Below are 21,128 nucleotides of genomic sequence, written 5' to 3'. Positions count from 1 at the left end.
TGCTGGAGCCTATCCCAGCTGACTTTTGGTGAGAGGCGGGGTACACCCTGAACTGGTCGCCAGTCAATCACAACCTTAAGGTTAAATGGTGTTCAATTCTCCAGTGGAGACACTTGATCTGCCTGGCTAATGGTTTTAGTTGTAAGAGTATTTGTGTAGTCCTGGAATAGCGCAGGAGATGTTAAGGCTCTGAGGCTTGAGGAGGAGGCGTTTGGTGTAAGTAATGCACAGGGAAACCAATAAAATAACTGCTCAAGGTTAGTAGAAAGCTGAAGCTGGATACATCATTTTATGCAAAAACAGACAAATCCCCCCCCCCATTATATTTACAAGCGTGTTGTGGCACTTTCCTTGAAGGGAGTCTGTAAAAAAAGCAGCAGTACAAATCAAAGTCAATTCAATTATTTATTTTTCCTCAGCACACCCAAAACTAACACACAACAGCTCAAGGTTAGTAGAAAACTGCTTTTTTCTCAAAGCGGAATACATAATTATATGGACACAAAGACTTTGGACTGTGCTGTAGTGCTTGTTGCTTATGCTGGGTTGTTGTAGAAAGGGTGCAATACAAAGCCATCCTTTGAAAAGTGAATTTAATTCAAATCACATTGTTAAAAAATATTCAGTAAGTTTTCTAATGTAATTTCAGCAAAACATATTAATCATAACATTTGTATTCCTTTTGTGTGTGTGATTGGGTGTAAGCAAATGAGGCAAAATGGAGTGCACTACTTTGCTGCAACCAGCAGAGGCGCTGTTGATTCTGTCTAGTTTGTGGTCTCAAGAAGAAGAATATGAAGTCAGCTGTGGGAAGGGAATTATTCCGTTCAAACAAAACCGGCAATAAAACATGAGCTCCGAACATTCAGAGATTCTCCCATCCCATTACAAAAATATATATTTTTTAATAATCGATCATTGATTGTTAGTTTTTTCCATTTTCAATTAAAATGCCCATTTTTACTAGTATTGTCTACATTTTTTGTTTTAGCAATTAAACACAAACTAGGCTACTGTTTTCTTCAAGACGTTATTAATAAACAACCAAGGCTGTATTGTAACTCCTATTTATGCAATGGTTGCTGTTTCCATACTTTATGTGCAAGACTTAAAATGAATATATTTTTTAGAGTAAATACAACTCCCCCCCCCCCCCCCAAACATAATAATAGTTATGAAATCAATTTCAAGGAAAGTATATCAAACTCAACCCAACACTTACCCATCAAAATTTAAATACTACTTCCCAGACCTTTGTGAAATGTTTTAATCAGTCGTTTTGACAAAATACTTGTGGCGTGCAGCGCTGCCTTAAACTTGTTTAACATTAGACTTTGTTTAAAAAGTGCTTCTCAGGAGTTTTCACCTCTCTCTCAATGTCAAAATTTAAAAAATTAACTATTTTCCTATTCCCCCCCCCCGTTATTTTTCTCCAACTGCTGTGAGTCCCTTAAAAGCCCTCTGGTACAGATTGGCCCCTAATCGAAAAAAGGTTCCCCACCCTCGCTTTAAATAAAAAGCCAAAAAGCACTTAGGACACAGAGCTGAATTAAAATAATGTTGCATCTAGTTTAACTTTGCTGGCAGGCATTTCAAGAAAGTTTGAAAAGATCCAAAAATACATGGGTGATAAATTAAAACATGGCAAAGAAATGGCGCGGACTAAAATGTTGGGTCTTCAAAGCGAGAGTGACACTAACTCTACTATTTGAGACAGCCTGAGAAATATCGAAATAGATTTTTGTGCAAGCTTTCAAATTCTAGAACATCCACCAAAAAGCTGCATTACACTTTAATCATAAACTGTAAGCAGGGCCATTTACAGGTGAGTGAGTCCTCATCCAAAGAGAGTGCGCAACAGAGGCGCTAGCTACACACAGCAACGCATCATCGCCTCATCACAGACAGAGATAGTGAGGTTTCCAAGGCAGTGGAGTTGCCATGGTAACCCTCAATTGACTCTCCAAGACAAACAGCATGAAGGTTGAGCGTTGTTATTTCAACTTAGCCCATCACACATTCACGCATGCAGAAAAATACAGAGATATAGAAGGTAAACACACCATAACATTAGGCTATAATTCAATTTTTTTTAATCAAAATACAATAATTGCATGTAGTTTAGATATTATTTAGCTTTTTTTCTCCCAGAAATACAAAATCTTATACAATCAATGGTGCTTCTTATAATAATATAAACAATAACAACAATAATACATGATCCTAACTTAATAGCCACAGTACATGATGTACTATAAGGCTGGATTGGATGCTGATACTTGTCCTCATGCACACAATTTAATTTCACTCCAAATTGATGAATTAAAACAAAACAAACAGAAAAAAACAAAACAAAAGTCTTTCTACTGCTGAAATAAGTGTTAGCTTCATAAAAGTCTGAGGTTAGTTAGCTTTGACACACAGGTGCATCGCAATAAATTAGTCCATGGGCGGCATGCTGAAGTCGTGTTGGTTTCCCTCTAAGTATGTTGGCACCTTTATTGGGGGCCTACACCGTCAGCAAATGAAACAACAATGTAGACTTACAAGTACATTCTTATTTATGAAATATTTAATACCTGTCTGTTATTATTACTTGCAATGTGATGGCAGAATTGATGTTACATTAGACTGGCCAGCAGTAATATATTTTTCTTCACGGATCTTTAATATCCTGGTTGCATTTACTGTCCTGAAAAAGTGTCTCTATGGAAGACTGTATTTTAGGTTCTGAATATTTCTGTTTAAATGTTTGTGTGAAAGAAGAAGGCTAAGTTGATTTAATTGAATACATCAAGCCAAAAATGTAATTCCCGTCGAAACAGCCAATTCAGAGAAATCTTAAAATGTTCTTTTGGAATGGTAGGACAATAGTCCACAAAACACTAAGGCTCTGTAATGTTACTGTTGTGATATCAGTGCACTATCTGCCGGGAATTTGCTACTGCCAAATAATACAAGTGTACTCTAGAATCCTGTACAGTGGTCTGACAGTGTCTGCATGTGATTTTCACGTGTATTGCTTGTACTGTGACTTGTACACAATGTGCAGGTGTTTTTATGACCTGGATAGGAGGGCCTTTAAAAGATACAAAAATAAATAAATAAATGAAAAAAAACTAAAACTTAAAATCTCGATTTAATCAATTATAACAAAACAATCTGATTTAAATTAACATGACTTCCAGAAAAAGATGTGACTTTTTGATTATTGAATTATTATTTTTTTTTTTCATCAATCCTGGAAGTAAGTCATTAAAGCCGTACTCTTCCTATACATCAAAAAGGTTATATTTTCATCAAAGGCGCTTTGTCTGTTCGGGCGCAAAATTCCAGATTACCGATTACAATTTTCTATTTTTCCAAGGATGTTTCTATGACAGCTTGTTATTTTGATGACTTTAAAGTTCCACTTTGACCAGGAATTCCTTTCGTAGCCAAAGGTCTACTAGTCACAAATCTTCTAAAATATATTCACTGTGGGCCATGGTCCATAATACAGTACAATATAGTGAATAGTGAGGGTTCACTGTACTGTAATACAAAGATTTCTTGCCAGCTATTAATGATAATCGACACCTAACACAGTGGAAATAAACTACAAATAATCCAGCGTAGTTTCACCAATATACAGCACACGTAAATGAGCCGAAGCCCAAATGCTGTTGAGCAGTGTGAGTGCAGGCTGGCGGGGGAAAGTGAAGGGAGTGGGAATCGCCCCGAAGTCCTGCACAATTCTAATGGTTTCGTGTCAGTAGGCTCTAAACTTGATTGTGTGTTTTCCTTGAGTGATCTTGTTCATGATTTGCTCCTACTGTGTTCACACAGGGGTTGTGGATTCCAACGGTCCAATGAGGGGCAGCATGTGGTTGAACTTGGGTGTGATGTTGACCTGCAGGTGTGGACAGTAAGGGTCTGAGATCAGGAAGCGGTGTAGTGCCGATTCAGAACCTTCTCGAGTTTCCACATTAGTTGTTTCTGAACTGTTTGATGGGTACAGGTGGTCTCCTGCAGAGAAGAGAAGCCATATTTGAACACAATATCCATGGGAGGGGCGGGGCACTGGATGAGACAAGTACCTGGCAGCACTGATACATAGCTATCGTCCTGCAAGAAGATGACAGGAAGCCATTGCTCGCAGCCGTCGGTGCCGCGCCGTCTGGCAAACGCGTGGAGGTCGCTCAGCGAGGGGAAGCGGCACATGCGACTCAGCTCGTAGTACTGCGGGGGGGCGATCCACAAATCGCGATCCTGGAAGTTCTGCAAGATGTCTGAGGGTGTCGACCACTGGGACATAGTGGATACAGGTTTGATTTCAGGTGTGTCAGTGGGAAACAGGTTATTGTGATATCAAGATATTAAGACCTCACCAAATTATTTCAAAACTTTGCCCACCATTAATGGGATCAATAACAACACATCAATCTCATTTGGAAAAAAAAAAATTCTTTTTGAGAGGGGAAGTGAAAATAAAACCCTTGAGAATTGTTCAACCTTTGAGATTACATCGGAAACACTAAACATTTCTTTTGTAATGAGAAAAGTCAATCATTGTTTTGAATTGTAATCCTTGTGTGACACGATTCATGGCCAACATTTTCACATCACACACAATCGTAGGGCACGTATCAACAAACAAGATAAATAGTGGCCCTGAAACGATGTTATGTCTCACCTGTAAGTGTTGAATTTCCTTCTGGTCTTGGAAGGCATGTGGTCTCTCCTCCAGGCAGCACATGAAGAAGGCCGTGTCAAACCTCTTCACGCAGTATCGTCCCGCTGGGGTCAGCCAGTTGGCCCACTCGTGGAGGGCCCAGATGTTGGGCACCACCTCCAGCTCCCTGCACATCCTGACGAAGTTGGACGGGTTCTGGTTGACCAGAGTCCTCCACCTGCTCAGTTCACCGCTGCACAACTCGTTTACTCTGTAATGCTTGACTTCATCAGCGGCGCACCTGTCATTAAGGCTCTTTAGTAGACTCAATTCATCCTTTTTGGACACAAAAAGCAGCACGCCTGACTCCTCGAATGTCTCCCTCAAGGCACAGATCCGGAACGCAACATCTCCCGGGATTGGTGAGCCCAGCTTGAGCCTGTCAGTAGCAAATATCGGCGGTCTGGTCTCCGATGGTTGTTTCACGCTCCTTAAGCCAAAATTCCGAGAGTTCGTAAAAGCTTTGAAAACGTCCAACCACTCACTGGAAAAGTCGGAGGAGTCCACCATACCTCCGGGGAACACATAGGCGTTTGGCATGAACCCGCTTTTACTGCTTCGTTTAAGGAGTAAAACATTGTAGTCAAACCGCTGCGTGACTGGAGGTCGTCGTTCGTTTTTGCCCGGCTGGGAGCACACAACACCCGGTGAGGATAAACTGTCCGCGCCGAGCCTGTGACCCGCGGCCAAAATGAGAGTGGCCGCCTCTTTCCAGTGTTTCAGTCCAGTGTTCATTTTAAAACGTCCGAATTTTTGTGTGTGACAAATTCACTCGAAAGTCGCTACACAAACGGGGAAAGTTGCTTTGGTGGCGATACCCGGAAATTGTTGGACTTTCAGTCATAACTATTTCCGGCTACCTTAAGGTTGGAAGAGGTCATTGCTGCTCTCTACAGGCTGGATGATTAAAAAATATATATATATCGGCTGCTGCCACCTACAGGCTGCGAGACGCACACGTTCGCTCATTTTACAAAGTACTGGACCTCAACTATGGAAATCTGTGCCTTCTGAAGGATTACAATTTGAGCTTGAATTAGAAATTTCTAATACAGCTTATTATTATTACTATATTTTTACTATAAAAATTCTGTGGAAAAAAAATTCGCACAGTAAATGGGTACATCTCAATTCAAACAGTGAAAACCCTCCATAATATTAATATATAATATAGACACTGCACATAGAGTAGAAGAAACATGTCACAAATTCTTTATTTTTCTATTATGTTGATGACTATAGTATAAGGGTAACAAAAAACAAAAGTTCACCTTCTCAAGAAACACTTGAAATTACTTTTAACAGACAAAAGTAGGTAGGATTCGGCCTTTTAAAAAGTATTTTCCAATGTGTTCAATGAAACTACAATATACAATATATGAGTTTCACTTTTTGCATTTAACTACTGAAATAAATGAACTATTCTGCGGCATTCAAATTTATTGAAATGCACCTGTAGTTATTTCAAAATTGGTTCTCTTGTTTTAGGTATTTGTTATAAAGGAATTAACATAATATTTTTTCAACTAACATATTTGATCAAACACATCTTTGATCTGCTGTACAAATCATTTGGATACCTATGTATATATTTTAACTATCTTGTTTTTGTATTTACAATTATACACAATACACAATTTGTATAGGATACATTCTAAGACACAAACTTAATTGTATGACAAATACAGGTATGTTAATTGCAATGAATGAGTAATTTTAGCTGTTGAAAATAGTTACAGTGAATTAAACAAACCCTAGTGGGGCCCCATGGTGACCCTAGTGGTTAGCATGTCTGTCTCACAGGCGAGAGGTCCTGGATTTGATTCTCGGCTTCGGCCCTCTTGCGTTGGGTTTGCATGGTCTCCTTATGCTTACTTGCATCCCAAAAACATGCACGTTAGGTTCATTGATGACTTAATTGTCCATAAATGTGAGTTAACATGAATGGTTGTTTGTCTATACTCTGTGCCACCCATGCAACTGGCTGCAGGAAACTTCAGTGTGCCCGCCACTCGCCCAAAGTCAGATGGAATAGGCTTCCAGCTCATCCGTGCTGAGGACAAGCGCACGCAAAACGGATGGACAGATGTAGCATAATATGAAAGTAAACACACATACTGTCTTTCAGAATTCCCTAAAAATATAACATGCATATTTTAGTTAGTTCCTGCGATGAAATCTGGATGAATATAAAACATGACTATGGCTTTTATTTTTTAGATTGACATGCTCTAACGAAACATATCTAGCCATTTCCTTCGAGTTTTGATGAGTTACTTTTATTTTATGCATCACACCAAGTACCACCCCTTCAGGGTCATCAGGTGCCTCCATCCATTCAGATTAGAAGAAAATCTCCCAGTGCATGACGGACAAACATCCAGTGAAGGCCACTGTGCTTCATAAGGAAGTGAGTGTGTCTTCCAGTCTCATAATCAGAAATAATGCTTCATAATGTTTTTACAGCAGAACCTCCAAAGTGGAACTCAATTTGGTTTCATATTGGTCTAAAGTGTCCAAGACTGCCTCCTTATTAGTTATAATTAATATGTTTCAGTGGCAACTCTACGTTGATGCCACTGTATAGCTTGTTTTTCAGAACACAATGTATCTCTAACGGAGGCTAGTCCTTCCCATGCAAAATGAATGGATGTACCCTATTTCCTGCAGTAGCTGTTGTCCCTGTAATAGACGCTATGCCTCCCTTTTCCCAAACATCACAATTCAGAGACAATATTTTTAACACACGTATATCAAATAGTTACATAATTGCTGAGCTTGTTTGAACTCTCTCGCTAACCAAAACAGCAGCACCCACCAAAGTACATAAACAGTCTCGCAGATGAATACAAGTGCAGAGACTTACCTCATGTTGTCAACAAGTTCCTTGTGTAGTGTTAAGGATGATCTTACGTTATATGGAGATGGTGTTGCAATAGACTTTTTTCACAGTGCACTTGGTTTTCTTGGTGTTCACCGTGGTGCAGCACGCAAGGATGACATCGCCCCAGTGCAAGCTTGCCCATATTTGCAAGTATTTGCATAGCAGCCAACCAGGAAGGGACAGGGAGGCTTTTCCCGCTGGTTGGTCTATTTTTGTTAATGCTCTAAAATTACTCCGCCAGCCCCTCTCCTATTGGAGGCGCACTGCGACCCTGCTCTGGAATTGAACATTTTTAAATTCGAGGGCGCTTCGTGGCAAATGGCAACCTTGCACGATGTTCTATCCCCCGCCCTCGCAGCATATATGCAATTAACAGGTTCGTTGGTGGCGCGCTGCGCGTTGTTAAGTGCCATGTAAAAAGGCCTCAATTGGTGATCGCTCCACAATGTTGTGTGAGCCTATGTTAATGTTCGTGTCTGGTTCTTGACATTTCTCTGCTTGAGTTTTTTTGTGTTTAAACTCCTTTTTCATTTGCCCTAAATTGTAATTTATTGGTAAGATCATTTAATATGATTGAAAAATGCATTCAAATAAAGGCCTCTCCTCATGTAAATGCATCCCTTTGTCTGACGTTGTGTGTTTGACGTAAAGATGAGCTTGAGATACACTATCTCTACATGGTGGTAGTAGACCTCATGTCATCCACCCCACATTCTGCATACCACTCACAATTTTAAACGCTAGTAAATTGAGTTACAATCTCAGTCACTGAACAAATTAAAGTAGTAAGTCAAGGTACCACTTTATATAAATTAGCTCATCTCTAATCCATTCAAACAGCCAATTGGACATTACTATCCAATCTATTCATGGTGTACGGGGCAGTTATGATGAAGAAGAGGAATTCACTCAAATATCGTCCTTCAGCGAAGCTCACTTATTGTGGGGGCTTCTTTTCAACTTTGTCCATCTGAGTACACAGATGGTATCAAGAATACAACACAGATGCTGTGTAAAACATCAACTCACAGGAATGCTGATAATGATAACCACCCTGGTCTCTTAGGTCGTCTACTCAAGAGGGACTAACTCTGTATTTTAAAGTGCGTGAATGAAGTGGAATGCCTGTGCACGAAAAGGTGGATATCCATTGACACTGCATGGCAATCACAACAAAATGAAATCTTGCGTGTTGTTTGTAAGAAAAGTGAAACATTTAAAACCTAATGCTTCTGAAGTTGTAAAGTCAGAATTCCACCAACATTTTCAGGGAAAAAATAGTCCTCTAAACTGCGACTGGCTGGCAACTAGTCCAGGATGTAAATCGCCTCTAGCCAAAACCAATTATTTCATAAGAAAAATGAATTAAAAAAAAATGCATTGATAATGTAAATGCATGGGTTGTTTTAAAGAACAAAGCAGGCCATATGTGGCCCACCACTTCCATAAAACCAGATATGAAACTTTTGGCAACACTGTCCTGCCTACTGAATAAAAATAAGCTAGTTATAATAACTCAGTGAAAGATAAGAGAGCAAATGAGTGTATGCAATATATTTAGTAAGAGGCTCACTTCGTTTGACACTGCGTCAATCATCAAAGTTAAGGGCAAGTAATTCAAATTTTTTCAAATGAAACATTTTCACGCTTCTATGAATTTGTCATACAACAATGTTAAAATTATACCTTTAAAATTGCCTAGACAATTAGTAAAAGTTTATGATGGCTTCAGTTTGTCATTGTAATGGATGAAGTTTCTTTCCATTATTTTCTTTCTTTCATTTTGTGTTCGACCTTATACTGTAGATGTTCTACTGCAAATACAATGAACTCCCTTCCTAATCTCTTGTGTTTATATGCTGCCCTTATCGTCCCTTTATCAGCCAAGAACGTGTATGCCTGCTGTATGTTTATTGTTTTCTCTGCTGACTTAGTAAAACAAAAAAAAAAAGTAGGGCACATTTAAAGTACTTATAAAAAAAAATAAAATAAATAAAACACTTTGTGTTGGCATCAGGCGGCACGGTGGCCGACTGGTTAGAGCGTCAGCCTCACAGTTCTGAGGTGCGGGGTTCAATCCCCGTCCCCGCCTGTGTGGAGTTTGCATGTTCTCCCCGTGCCTGCGTGGGTTTTCTCCGGGCACTCCGGTTTCCTCCCACATCCCAAAAACATGCATTAATTGGAGACTCTAAATTGCCCGTAGGCATGACTGTGAGTGTGAATGGTTGTTTGTTTGTATGTGCCCTGCGATTGGCTGGCAACCAGTTCAGGGTGTACCCCGCCTCCTGCCCGATGACAGCTGGGATAGGCTCCAGCACGCCCGCGACCCTAGTGAGGAGAAGCGGCTCAGAAAATGGATGGATGGGTTGTGTTGGCAACAAACGTGCACATTGTCACATGTACACATTTCAGAAAAACAACAAAATTTCTTACAGGAAACAAGAATGTGGCTGCGGCTTTTGGTTGACTAAGCGCTTTTGTGTTTGAAAGTCATAATGTTGCAAGTTATTTATCAAAAATCTCAGAACGTTGAAGTTAAGGTGATGGTGTTCCTAATATTTTACCCTTCTCATAAAGATAAATTAGAACCAAAATATTGAGGTTGGACTCTCTTCCACTCTGGACTTGCCCACGGTGAGAGGCGCCAAGCAGGTGTGGGTATACTTATTGCCCCCCGGCTCGGCACCTGTACGTTAGGGTTCACCCTGGTGGACGAGAGGGTAGCCTCCCTCCGCCTTCGGGTGGGGGGACGGGGCCTGACTGTTGTTTGTGCCTTTGCACCGAACAGCAGTTCAGAGTACCCACCCTTTTTGGAGTCCTTGGAGGGGGTGCTGGAGAGCGCTCCCGCTGGGGACTCCATCGTTCTGCTGGGGGACTTCAATGCTCACGTGGGCAATGACAGTGAGACCTGGAAGGGCGTGATTGGGAGGAACGCCCCCCCCCCCCCCCCCCAATCGGAACCTGAGCGGTGTTCTGTTATTGGACTTTTGTTGCTCATCACGGATTGTCCATAACGAACACCATGTTCAAGCATAAGGGTGTCCACACGTGCACTTGGCACCAGGACACCCTAGGTCGCAGTTCGATGATCGACTTTGTGGTCATGTCATCGGACTTGCGGCCGCATGTCTTGGACACTCGGGTAAAGAGAGGGGCAGAGCTGTCAACTGATCACCACCTGGTGGTGAGTTGGCTCCGATGGTGGGGGAAGATGCCGGTCTGACGTGGCAGGCCAAAACGTATTGTGAGGCTCTGCTGGGAACGTCTGGCGGAATCCCCTGTCAGAAGAAGTTTCAACTCTCACCTCTGACAGAACTTTGCTCCTGTTCCGGCGGAGGCAGGGGACATTGAGTCCGAGTGGACCATGTTCCGCGCCTCCATTGCTGAGGCGGCCGACCAGAGCTGTGGCCGTAACGTGGTTGGTGCCTGTCATGGTGGCAATCCCCGAACCCATTGGTGGACACCAACGGTGAGGGATGCCCTCAAGCTGAAGAAGGAGTCCTATCGGGCCTTTTTAACACGGGCCTGAGGCTTCTGATGGGTACCGGCTGGCCAAGCGGAATGCAGCTTTGGTGGTCGCTGAAGCAGAAACTCGGGCATGGGAGGAGTTCGGTGAGGCCATGGAGAAAGACTTCTGGACGGCTTTGAGGAAATTCTGGTCCACCATCCGGCGTCTCAGGAGGGGGAAGCAGTGCACCATCAACACTGTGTATAGTGGGGATGGGGTGCTGCTGACCTCGACTAGGGACGTTGTGAGCCAGTGGGGAGAATACTTTGAAGACCTCCTCAATTCCACCGACACGCCTTCCCATGAGGGAGCAGAGTCTGGGTTCTCTGAGGCGGGCTCTCCTATCTCTGGGGTTGAGGTCACCGAGGTGGTTAAAAAGCTCCTCGGTGGCAAGGCCTCGGGGGTGGATGAGATTCGCCCGGAGTTCCTCAAGGCTCTGGATGTTGTAGGGCTGTCCTGGTTGACACGCCTCTGCAACATCGCGTGGACATCGGGGACAGTGCCTCTGGATTGGCAGACTGGGGTGGTGGTCCCCCTTTTTAAGAAAGGGGACCGGAGGGTGTGTTCCAACTAGAGGGGGATCACACTCCTCAGCCTCCCTGGTAAGGTCTATTCAGGGGTGCTGGAGAGGAGGGTCCGTCGGGAAGTTGAATCTCAGATTCAGGAGGAGCAGTGTGGTTTTCGTCTTGGCCGTGGAACAGTGGACCAGCTCTAAACCCTTGGCAGGGTCCTCGAGGGTGCATGGGAGTTCGCCCAACCAGTCTACATGTGTTTTGTGGACTTGGAGAAGGCGTTCGACCGTATCCCTCGGGGGGTCCTGTCGGGGGTGCTTCGGGAGTATGGGGTACCGAACCCCCTGATACGGGCTATTCGGTCCCTGTACGACCGGAGTCAGAGTTTGGTCCGCATATCCGGCAGTAAGTCGGACTCGTTTACGGTGAGGGTTGGACTCCGCCAAGGCTGCCCTTTGTCACCGATTCTGTTCATAACTTTTATGGACAGAATTTCTAGGCGCAGCCGAGGCGTAGTGGGGGTCCGGTTTGCTGGCCTCAGTATTGCATCTCTGCTTTTTGCTGATGATGTGGTTCTGTTGGCTTCATCAAGCCGTGACCTCCAACTCTCACTGGAGCAGTTCACAGCCGAGTGTGAAGGGGCTGGGATGAGAATCAGCACCTCCAAATCTGAGACCATGGTCCTCAGTCGGAAAAGGCTGGCGTGCCCTCTCCAGGTCGGGGATGAGATCCTGCCCCAAGTGGACGAGTTCAAGTATCTTGGGGTCTTGTTCACGAGTGAGGGAAGAATGGAACGGGAGATTGATAGGTGGTGTAGCGTCTGCAGTGATGCGGACTTTGTATCGATCCGTTGTGGTAAAGAAGGAGCTAAGCCAAAAGGCGAAGCTCTCGATTTACCGGTTGATCTACGTTCCTACCCTCACCTATGGTCACGAGCTGTGAGTTTCCTCCGCAGGGTGTCCGGGCTCTCCCTTAGAGATAGGGTGAGAAGCTCGGTCATCCGGGAGGATCTCAGAGTAGAGCCGCTGCTCCTTCACATCGAGAGGAGCCAGATGAGGTGGCTGGGGCATCTGATTCGGATGCCTCCCGGACGCCTCCCTGGTGAGGTGTTCCGGGCACATCCCACCGGGAGGAGTCCCCGGGGACAACCCAGGACACGCTGGAGAGACTACATCCTTCGGCTGGCCTGGGAACGCCTCAGGATCCCCCCGGAAGAGATGGATGAAGTGGCTGGGAAGAGGGAAGTCTGGGCGTCCCTGCTAAAGCTACTGCCCCTGCGACCCGACCTCGGATAAGTGGTAAAAAATGGATGGATGAATGGATGGAGAACCAAAATATTAGAAACTGCCTGCTCAGTATGCAGTTCAGAAAGCACAACTGTAATGCTAAACATATTGTTAAATGAATACCTCTCAAAACTGAGCATTATTGCATTGGTAAAGGCAGAGCTGTTGTCGGCATATCTAATATTGCATTGCGGATCCACCTTAACCATTTCACACGTTCACCCACTCGACTTTGACGTGGTGGTGGTGAGGTTATGTGGTTCTTCACGACCCGCTCTTATAGCCTTGGGTCGTGTTGCCCCGTAAAGTCAACAGAGGGTTTTAAAAGGGAACACCTTATCAAACTGACTCACTCCTGAGCAAACAAATCTCAGCGATAACATTAATTTGTTGCCATTTTTTAATATTAAATAATAACCTTGAATGTAAAAAAAAAACAAAAAACAAAAAAGTCAATCATTAATGCCTTGTCCCCAATCATAGTGCTCAACGGGAAAGTCTTGTCATGCTATCAGTATTTGAGTTTAGCATGCAATGTAAAAAATGTAATAAGTAATACTATTATGTAGACAGCACAGTAGCCAAGTGATTAGCACATCTGCATTACAAAAGGAGAAAAGCAGGTGTGTGGGATATGTTTAAAAGTCTGACGAAAAAGGTTATACAGTACATATAATGTACTCTTATCTGGAAGAAGGAGAATTTAGTGAACATTTTTTTTAGAAGGAAGCAAAATAATTTTTGGTGTACTTTGCATGTTCTCCACTGGTTGCATGGATTTTTCTAACACATCTCTAAAATATGATCCTAAATTTGCAATTGGTGTTAATGTTAATGTATATGGTTATTTGTCAAAGCAAATAATTTGTTTTAACTTCCATGATTCTTGCTAAAATCTGTTCCAAATTTTCTAGTTGTCATATGTAATAAATAATACAATTGAGATATTAAAAGCATTTTTGTTACCAAACCCCTTTTCATAGTTACTTGAATTGTAGTCGAACAAACTATTATCCTTGACTTCTGATTTCAAAACTAGTTATCCATTAGTTTGTTGTGTATACAGTATCTCATAATATGATGAAGCGATAAACATTTGATAACGGCCCTCTGAGGGAAACCTTAACTACAATATGGCCCGCGACAAAAATTAGTTGCTATTTGTGGCCTGGGATTTATAGGCAACCGTTCCAGGGTGTACCCCGCCTCTCGTCCAAAAGTCAGCTTAGATGGGCTCCAACTCACCTGTGGCCATAATGAGTCCTTTTTTTCAAACACGCTATCAGAAAAAAAAATATCCCACTAATTTGTCTTATCTGTTGTGTCATGCTTCACAGGAGTGCTGTGCTACGCCGAGCTGGGCACTATGATCCCAAAATCCGGAGGTGAGCATTTCTATCTGATGGAGGCTTTCGGCTCCCCGGTGGCTTACCTTTACTCGTGCACCGAAGTGATGGTATCAAGCCCTCAAGCTTGGCCATCATCACATTGAGCTTTGCAGAGTACGCTTCAGCTCCTTTCTATCCTGAATGCACCCCCTCCTATCATGGTAACCAAGTGTCTGGTGGCTGCAGCCATAGATAGAATCTACAACCCAATTCCAATGAAGTCGGGTCGTTGTGTTAAACATGAATAAAAACAGAATACAATGATTTGCAAATCATTTGCAACCTATATTTAATTGAATACACTATAAAGACAAGATATTTAATGTTCAAACTGATAAACTTGATTGTTTTTAGCAAATAATCATTAACTTAGAATTTTATGGCTGCAACACGTTCCAAAAAAAGCACGTTCCGCTTTTTGTCGTCTTTTCCACAATTGGCTCGGCAAATGGAAGTTGCTTTACTGTGGGCAGGTAAAGGGCATGGGAAAACTGAAGACAATTTGGCGCCGGAGATGTTGGGAAGGGGTTAAAGGTTTAAATTAAATGTTTAAATTAAATGATTTGATCCTGGTCACTGATGGTGTAGTGGTACACTCGCCTGACTTTGGTGCAGGCAGTGTGGATTCAGTTCCCACTCAGTGACGGTGTGAATGTGAGTGTGAATCGTTGTCCGTGTCTATATGTGCCCTGCGACTGACTGGCGACCAGTTCAGGGTGTAGTCCGCTTTTTGCCCGGTCAGCTGGGAGAGGCTCCAGCGTCCCGCAACCCTAACCAGGATAAGCGGTGTTGAAAATGGATGGATGGATGGATGGAGTTCCAAATATTTGCCCAAGGCCAGCCCGATTTAAGGCGGCACGGTGGACGACTGGTTAGAGCGTCAGCCTCACAGTTCTGAAGACCCGGGTTCAATCCCCGGACCCGCCTGTGTGGAGTTTGCATGTTCTCCCCGTGCCTGCGTGGGTTTTCTCCGGGCACTCCGGTTTCCTCCCACATCCCAAAAACATGCATTAATTGGAGACTCTAAATTGCCCGTAGGCATGACTGTGAGTGTGAATGGTTGTTTGTTTCTATGTGCCCTGCGATTGGCTGGCAACCAGTTCTGGGTGTACCCCGCCTCCTGCCCGATGACAGCTGGGATAGGCTCCAGCACGCCCGCGACCCTAGTGAGGAGAAGCGGCTCAGAAAATGGATGGATGGATGGATGGATTTGATCCTCAGGCTGGCATATGTATGTGGCCGAGTAGGTCACATGGTGGAAATTTTATCTTTTATTAGTCTGAGGCGCTTCACCCCGTCCCCAGCTCTGATGTTCTATATGTGAGTGTTATTAAGTTTTATGTTATTGTAGTACTTTATCGTTAATGTACTAAAAGTACTGAAGCTTTAATGTTTTTGCGAAAAAGGTTAATATGGTTTCTCTTGCAGGGATTTCTATCTATTTTATACATAATTCAAGCAGACATCATGAGTTTGAGTTTGACACCCCTGTAACCAGTAATCCACTGCAGTCTGTGCAGGGATTGTTGTCTGTGTTTAACATAACACAGAATTGACTCCTTGCTGCTTTGACCTTTACCCCCTCATAGGGCCCATCACCATATATCTGCAACTGCTAATGGAAGTCGTTCCTCCTGAGAAATGTGAGTGAGGAGGTGACAAACAGGTTGACTTCAATTTCGCTCCTGTAGCATGGAAGGTGCCAGACTCCTGGGAAATTTTGGAATACCTGACTGGATCTCAGTCAAAACTACAGGGTAACCTTGGTTAAATAGCTGCAAAAAAACGTGACACGGACATGTTGGTCAAAATGCACAAAAAGGAGAATTCCTGTTTACCTTATTCATAAATTCAGGACCACAACATTATGAACTCCTGCAAAACCCAATGAGTATATATCAACATACACACGTGGCTATTCATATGGAAAAATAAATAAACTAAAACATTGCGTGGGTTTTCTCCGGGCACTCCGGGCACTCCGGTTTCCTCGCACATCCCAAAAACATGCATTAATTGGAGACTCTAAAATTGCCCGGAGGTGTGACTGTGAGTGCGAATGGTTGGTTGTTTGTATGTGCCCTGCGATTGGCTGGCAACCAGTTCAGGGTGTATCCCGCCTCCTGCCCGATGACAGCTGAGATAGGCTACAGAACCAGAACCCCTCTATGCCTCGGCTCCATAAAAGTTATGAAGAGGCGGAGGAGTGTGATCCCCCTTTAGTTGGAACACACCCTCCGGTCCCCGGACCACCACCCCAGTCTGCCAATCCAGAGGCACTGCCCCCGATGTCCACGAGTTGTTGCAGAGGCGTGTCAACCAGGACAGCCCCACAACATCCAGAGCCTGTCGGTGGAATTGAGGAGGTTTTCGAAGTATTCTCCCCACCGACTCACAACATCCCGAGTCGAGGTCAGCAGCGCCCCATCCCCACTATACACAGTGTTGGTGGTGCACTGCTTTCCTCTCCTGAGACGCCGGATGGTGGACCAAAATTTCCTCGAAGCCGTCCGGAAGTCTTTCTCCATCAGCTGCCTCAGGAGTCCTACCGGCCAAAAAGCCCGATAGGACTCCTTCTTCAGCTTGTCGGCATCCCTCACCGTTGGTGTCCACCAACGGCTTCGGGGATTGCCGCCACGACATGCACCGACCACCTTACAGCCACAGCTCCGGTCGGCTGCCTCAGCAATGGAGGCGCGGAACATGGTCCACTCGGACTCGATGTCCCCCGCCTCCCCCGGAACATGAGCAAAGTTCTGTCGGAGGTGGGAGTTGAAACTCCTTCTGACAGGGGATTCTGCCAGACGTTCCCAGCAAACCCTCACAATACGTTTGGGCCTGCCACGTCGGACCGGCATCTTCCCCCACCATCGGAGCCAACTCACCACAAGGTGACAAGGTTGACAGCTCCGCCCTTGTCTTCACCCGAGTGTCCAAGACATGCGGCCGTAAGTCCGATGACACGACCACAAAGTCGATCATCGAACTGCGACCTAGGGTGTCCTGGTGCCAAGTGCACGTGTGGACACCCTTATGCTTGAACATGGTATTCGTTATGGACAAGCCGTGATGAGCACAGAAGTCCAGTAACAGAACACCGCTCGGGTTCTGATCGGGGAGGACGTTCCTCCCAATCACGCCCTTCCAGGTCTCACTGTCATTGCCCACGTGAGCGTTGAAGTCCCCCAGCAGAACGATGGAGTCCCCAGCGGGAGGGTTCTCCAGCACCCCCTCCAAGGACTCCAAAAAGGGCGGGTACTCTGAACTGCTGTTTGGTGCATAGGCACAAACAACAGTCAGGACCCGTCCCCCCACCCGAAGGCAGAGAGAGGCTACCTTCTCGTCCACCGGGGTGAAGCCCAACGTACAGGCACCAAGCCGGGGGGCAATAAATATACCCACACCTGCTCGGCGCCTCTCACCGTGGGCAACTCCAGAGTGGAAGAGAGTCCAACCCCTCTCGAGAGGACTGGTACCAGAGCCCAAACCGTGTGTGGAGGCGAGTCCGACTATATCTAATCGGAATTTCTTGACCTCACACACCAGCTCGGGCTCCTTCCCTGCCAGAGAGGTGACATTCCATGTCCCACTAAAACATTATTAGAAAGATTTTTTTCATTTTTTAAAATCTTTGTCATTGAAGGTGAATTTCAAAACATCACCACTACATGACAGTGGACCATTGTTTTGTGTAGGTGATGCATATTTTATGCTTCAGTAGTTAAGGTCAAGGCGTCATGGGACATTAGCCTCCTGACAGGCAGCGTAGACTCAGTTTCCACTCAGTGACGGACCGTGTGAAAGTGAAAGTAGTAATGGTCTGTATGTGCCCTGCAACTTGCTGGCATCCTCAACAGGGTTTAGGCTCCAGCTCCCCGCAACCCTTAACAAGCAGTATAGAAAATGGATAGGTAGATATTGATATAAGTATAGCTGCTGTGAAGCTGTAAGCCTGTTTGTTATAAAGTAACACATACGACAATATCTTTTCAATGCTGCAAAATGACACATTCGCTAAAAGACCGCTTTAATTAAACAGTAAAAATAATTCTGATACAGTATTTTTAATTTTCCATCTTGAAAATTGTGTTTTATTTTATTGTGATATTTTGTCATAATAAAAATGGATGAAACACATTTAATTGTATGACAAATAAATACAGGTATTGTCATAGCAATGAATGAGCAATTTTAGTTTTTGAAAATAGTTAAAACAACCTTGGTGGGGGAGCACCGTGGACTCAGTGGTTAGCACAGTCGATAGTCGAGAGGTCCTGGATTAGAATCTCGGCTCACCCGCTCCTGCGTTTTGTGGAAGTTGTATGTTTGCCCCGTGCTTGCGTGCGTTTCAAAACATGCATTTAAGGTTTGGTGAAGACTAAACGGTCTCTGTGAATGTGAGCATGAATGATTCTTTGTTTTTCTATATGTGTCCTGCGATTAGCTGGCAACCAGTCCAAGGTGAACCCCCGCCCAATGTCAGCTGGGATCAACTTCAGTTCACCCATGACTCTAATGAGGAGAAGCACTATACACAAATTGGATGTGTGGGATTCCTTGTGGTCTGTTGTTTGAATGTGAAATATATCTTTGGTGACAGCAGTCGTGGAACTTTTCTGACTTTCACATCTTAACATCCACATTTACCCTTTTCCATATTTACTTGCCGAGGTGGGGAAGCCAAATCGGTGTTGCAGATCTGGAGCTAAATGAAAGCTAAGCAGCTAGCTTAGCGACAGAGCCCTCCTTTGCCTTCAGTGATTATTGGAATTGTGAGCTTGCTACCGGACAATAGTGACAAACTAGCTGTGGTTGTGAACAACGACAGGGCCTTTGGAAAATCCAGTTTACTGTACTTTTATAAGAATTAGCTAATGGCAAACATCACGGATGCTAACGTGTCATTACGCCACATCAGCTCAATCAGATCGAACAGGTTAGCCAAGGCCTGTGGGAAGGAGAATGGGGGCTGACTCGCCTTGTACGTGATCGAAGTGTGATGTAATCCTGGCTATGTAATAATTAAGATCTTCATCTGCTGCAGGGACATCAGACATTTACCTGTAAGTCTGCATTCCTATTACTTACCCAGAGAGTTTGGACATACCATTGTGGTCATTATGTACATCCCTGACACAGAGAAAAGCGCCGTCGCTAAACTTTAAACACAGCACCCTGCGGTGTTTTAATCTCTTGGGACTTTTATCATGCCACTTGGGACAAGACAATACCTGGTTTTACTAGTATCAGGACTGTGTACCGTATATTGGTTTTGGAGAAAAACTTAATTAATTTGGAAATGTGATTCGTCGGAAGGTAACGCCTGCCTTCAATTCCGGTTTCGTTCGACATATGTTTAACGTTAAAATCAAACTATTTTTGTCTCGTAAAGGGCCACCACGTCTCTTTTTAGATGTATAAAATTTAGGAAAAGGGACGAAAAAACCTCAATCAGTCTCATAATCTAGAAGGCTGCTACATTTATGAAATAAGAGTTCTCGATCACAGAGGTTTATTACCTCAAAGCACATATAAAACACAACAAGAAGTGGAATTTTATAGAACATTTAATTATATCTTAAGGGAAATCTACAGGGAAACAATACGGAGGGATTTAACTACAAAAAGGAAACACCAATAATGGTAATAGACAGAAACAACGCACACAAAAAGGGAGGACGACATCGTGTATGGTTGGAATATAAATGTGAGCGTGGAATTGGTTGAGTCATAGCGAGAGAGAGCAAAGTTGGATTTGTGTGAAGATAGTATTTTCCCCAGACTTATAAGGCACTAATCATGTACATTCTGACAACCATTGTTGTGCTACTCACAACCGTAGATCATCTGGTTTTTGGGGATGGTCTTTCGCAGTTGTCTCTGAGAAACGGAGGCAGGTTCAGTTGAAGAAGATGCACAAAAATAAAACTAAAAGGCGGGAAAAGAAAAAGGGAAGTTCTTCGTCACGCTTTTGGTGGGAGAATACGACGGTTCCTCTTCCTGGCTTTTTCAGGGTCCGCTGGCACTTAGCTCACTCTTGGCTGGGAGCGTACCTGGTACTTTTAGTAGCTGCTACTCTGATTGCCTAGCGGTGACTCACGTAGGCCGGGAAGCCAAGTCTCCATCCCAGGTTCGCGTTGGCCAAACCGTGTGTTCAAACAAAGAAAAGGGGAGGGGGAAGGGGCGGTCAAGGTCAGCCCTGCAGCGGCAGGGAAGTTAGCCAGCAAGAGCCAAGAAGTAAGACAGGAGAATGAGAAGAGGAAGGAGTCAAAGGTTATACCCACGGGGGATGTCTAAGGGACGGAGAAACTGGAAAAGACCACTTCCATCGACTTGAATTTTGGTCTACAATTTAGCAATTTCATATATTAATATAAAATATTCCCAACTTTGTACTCTTACTCATAGCTCAAGCATATAGAATGATTGTTTAAACTTTGGTCTTGGCAGATCAACTGCTTATTGTTCAATACAATACAATTTTGTACCGTTTGGCTTCAAATCAAGACAAACAGTTCTCAAAGTCTTGCGGCTGGACCTGTAAAGCTGACACAATGACACAGACACCAAGGCATACATTTGGAATATTTCTGCAGCGTTCGTGAAATATCAGAACAGACATTCATCTTCAGTTAAAGAAACTTCGACTGCGAGTCCACAGGTTTGCATTAACTCAACCGCCACCGGGTGTTGTCCATCCATCCATCCATCCATTTTCTGAGCCGCTTCTCCTCACTAGGGTCGCGGGCGTGCTGGAGCCTATCCCAGCTGTCATCGGGCAGGAGGCAGGGTACACCCTGAACTGGTTGCCAGCCAATCGCAGGGCACATACAAAC

The 21,128-nt window shown here is 44.1% G+C and overlaps 1 protein-coding gene across 1 annotated transcript; it reads right to left on the bottom strand.

Annotated features, from left to right (window-relative positions):
* Positions 1–392: 392 nt before the first annotated feature.
* Positions 393–5,613, bottom strand: nudt19 (nudix (nucleoside diphosphate linked moiety X)-type motif 19). Its single transcript, XM_061765808.1, has 3 exons — positions 4,676–5,613; positions 4,080–4,287; positions 393–4,008 (listed from the first exon to the last, which is right to left on the bottom strand). Exons 1-3 carry the CDS (start codon positions 5,447–5,449, stop codon positions 3,821–3,823), a joined length of 1,170 nt encoding a protein of 389 aa, XP_061621792.1. The 5' UTR covers positions 5,450–5,613; the 3' UTR covers positions 393–3,820.
* Positions 5,614–21,128: the final 15,515 nt, after the last annotated feature.

The sequence above is a fragment of the Phyllopteryx taeniolatus genome, chromosome 2 (assembly GCF_024500385.1).
Source record: "Phyllopteryx taeniolatus isolate TA_2022b chromosome 2, UOR_Ptae_1.2, whole genome shotgun sequence".
NCBI classification, from domain to species: domain Eukaryota; kingdom Metazoa; phylum Chordata; class Actinopteri; order Syngnathiformes; family Syngnathidae; genus Phyllopteryx; species Phyllopteryx taeniolatus.
This window is presented reverse-complemented; position numbering and strand designations above follow the sequence as displayed.

Coding starts and splice junctions, on each gene's coding strand:
- nudt19 (XM_061765808.1), bottom strand. CDS start 5,449: ATGAACACTGGACTGAAACACTGGAAAGAGGCGGCCACTCTCATTTTG. Junction 4,288..4,675: donor AGGAAATTCAACACTTACAG/GTGAGACATAAC, acceptor ACTATGTCCCAG/TGGTCGACACCCTCAGACAT. Junction 4,009..4,079: donor CTATGTATCAGTGCTGCCAG/GTACTTGTCTCA, acceptor TCTTCTCTGCAG/GAGACCACCTGTACCCATCA.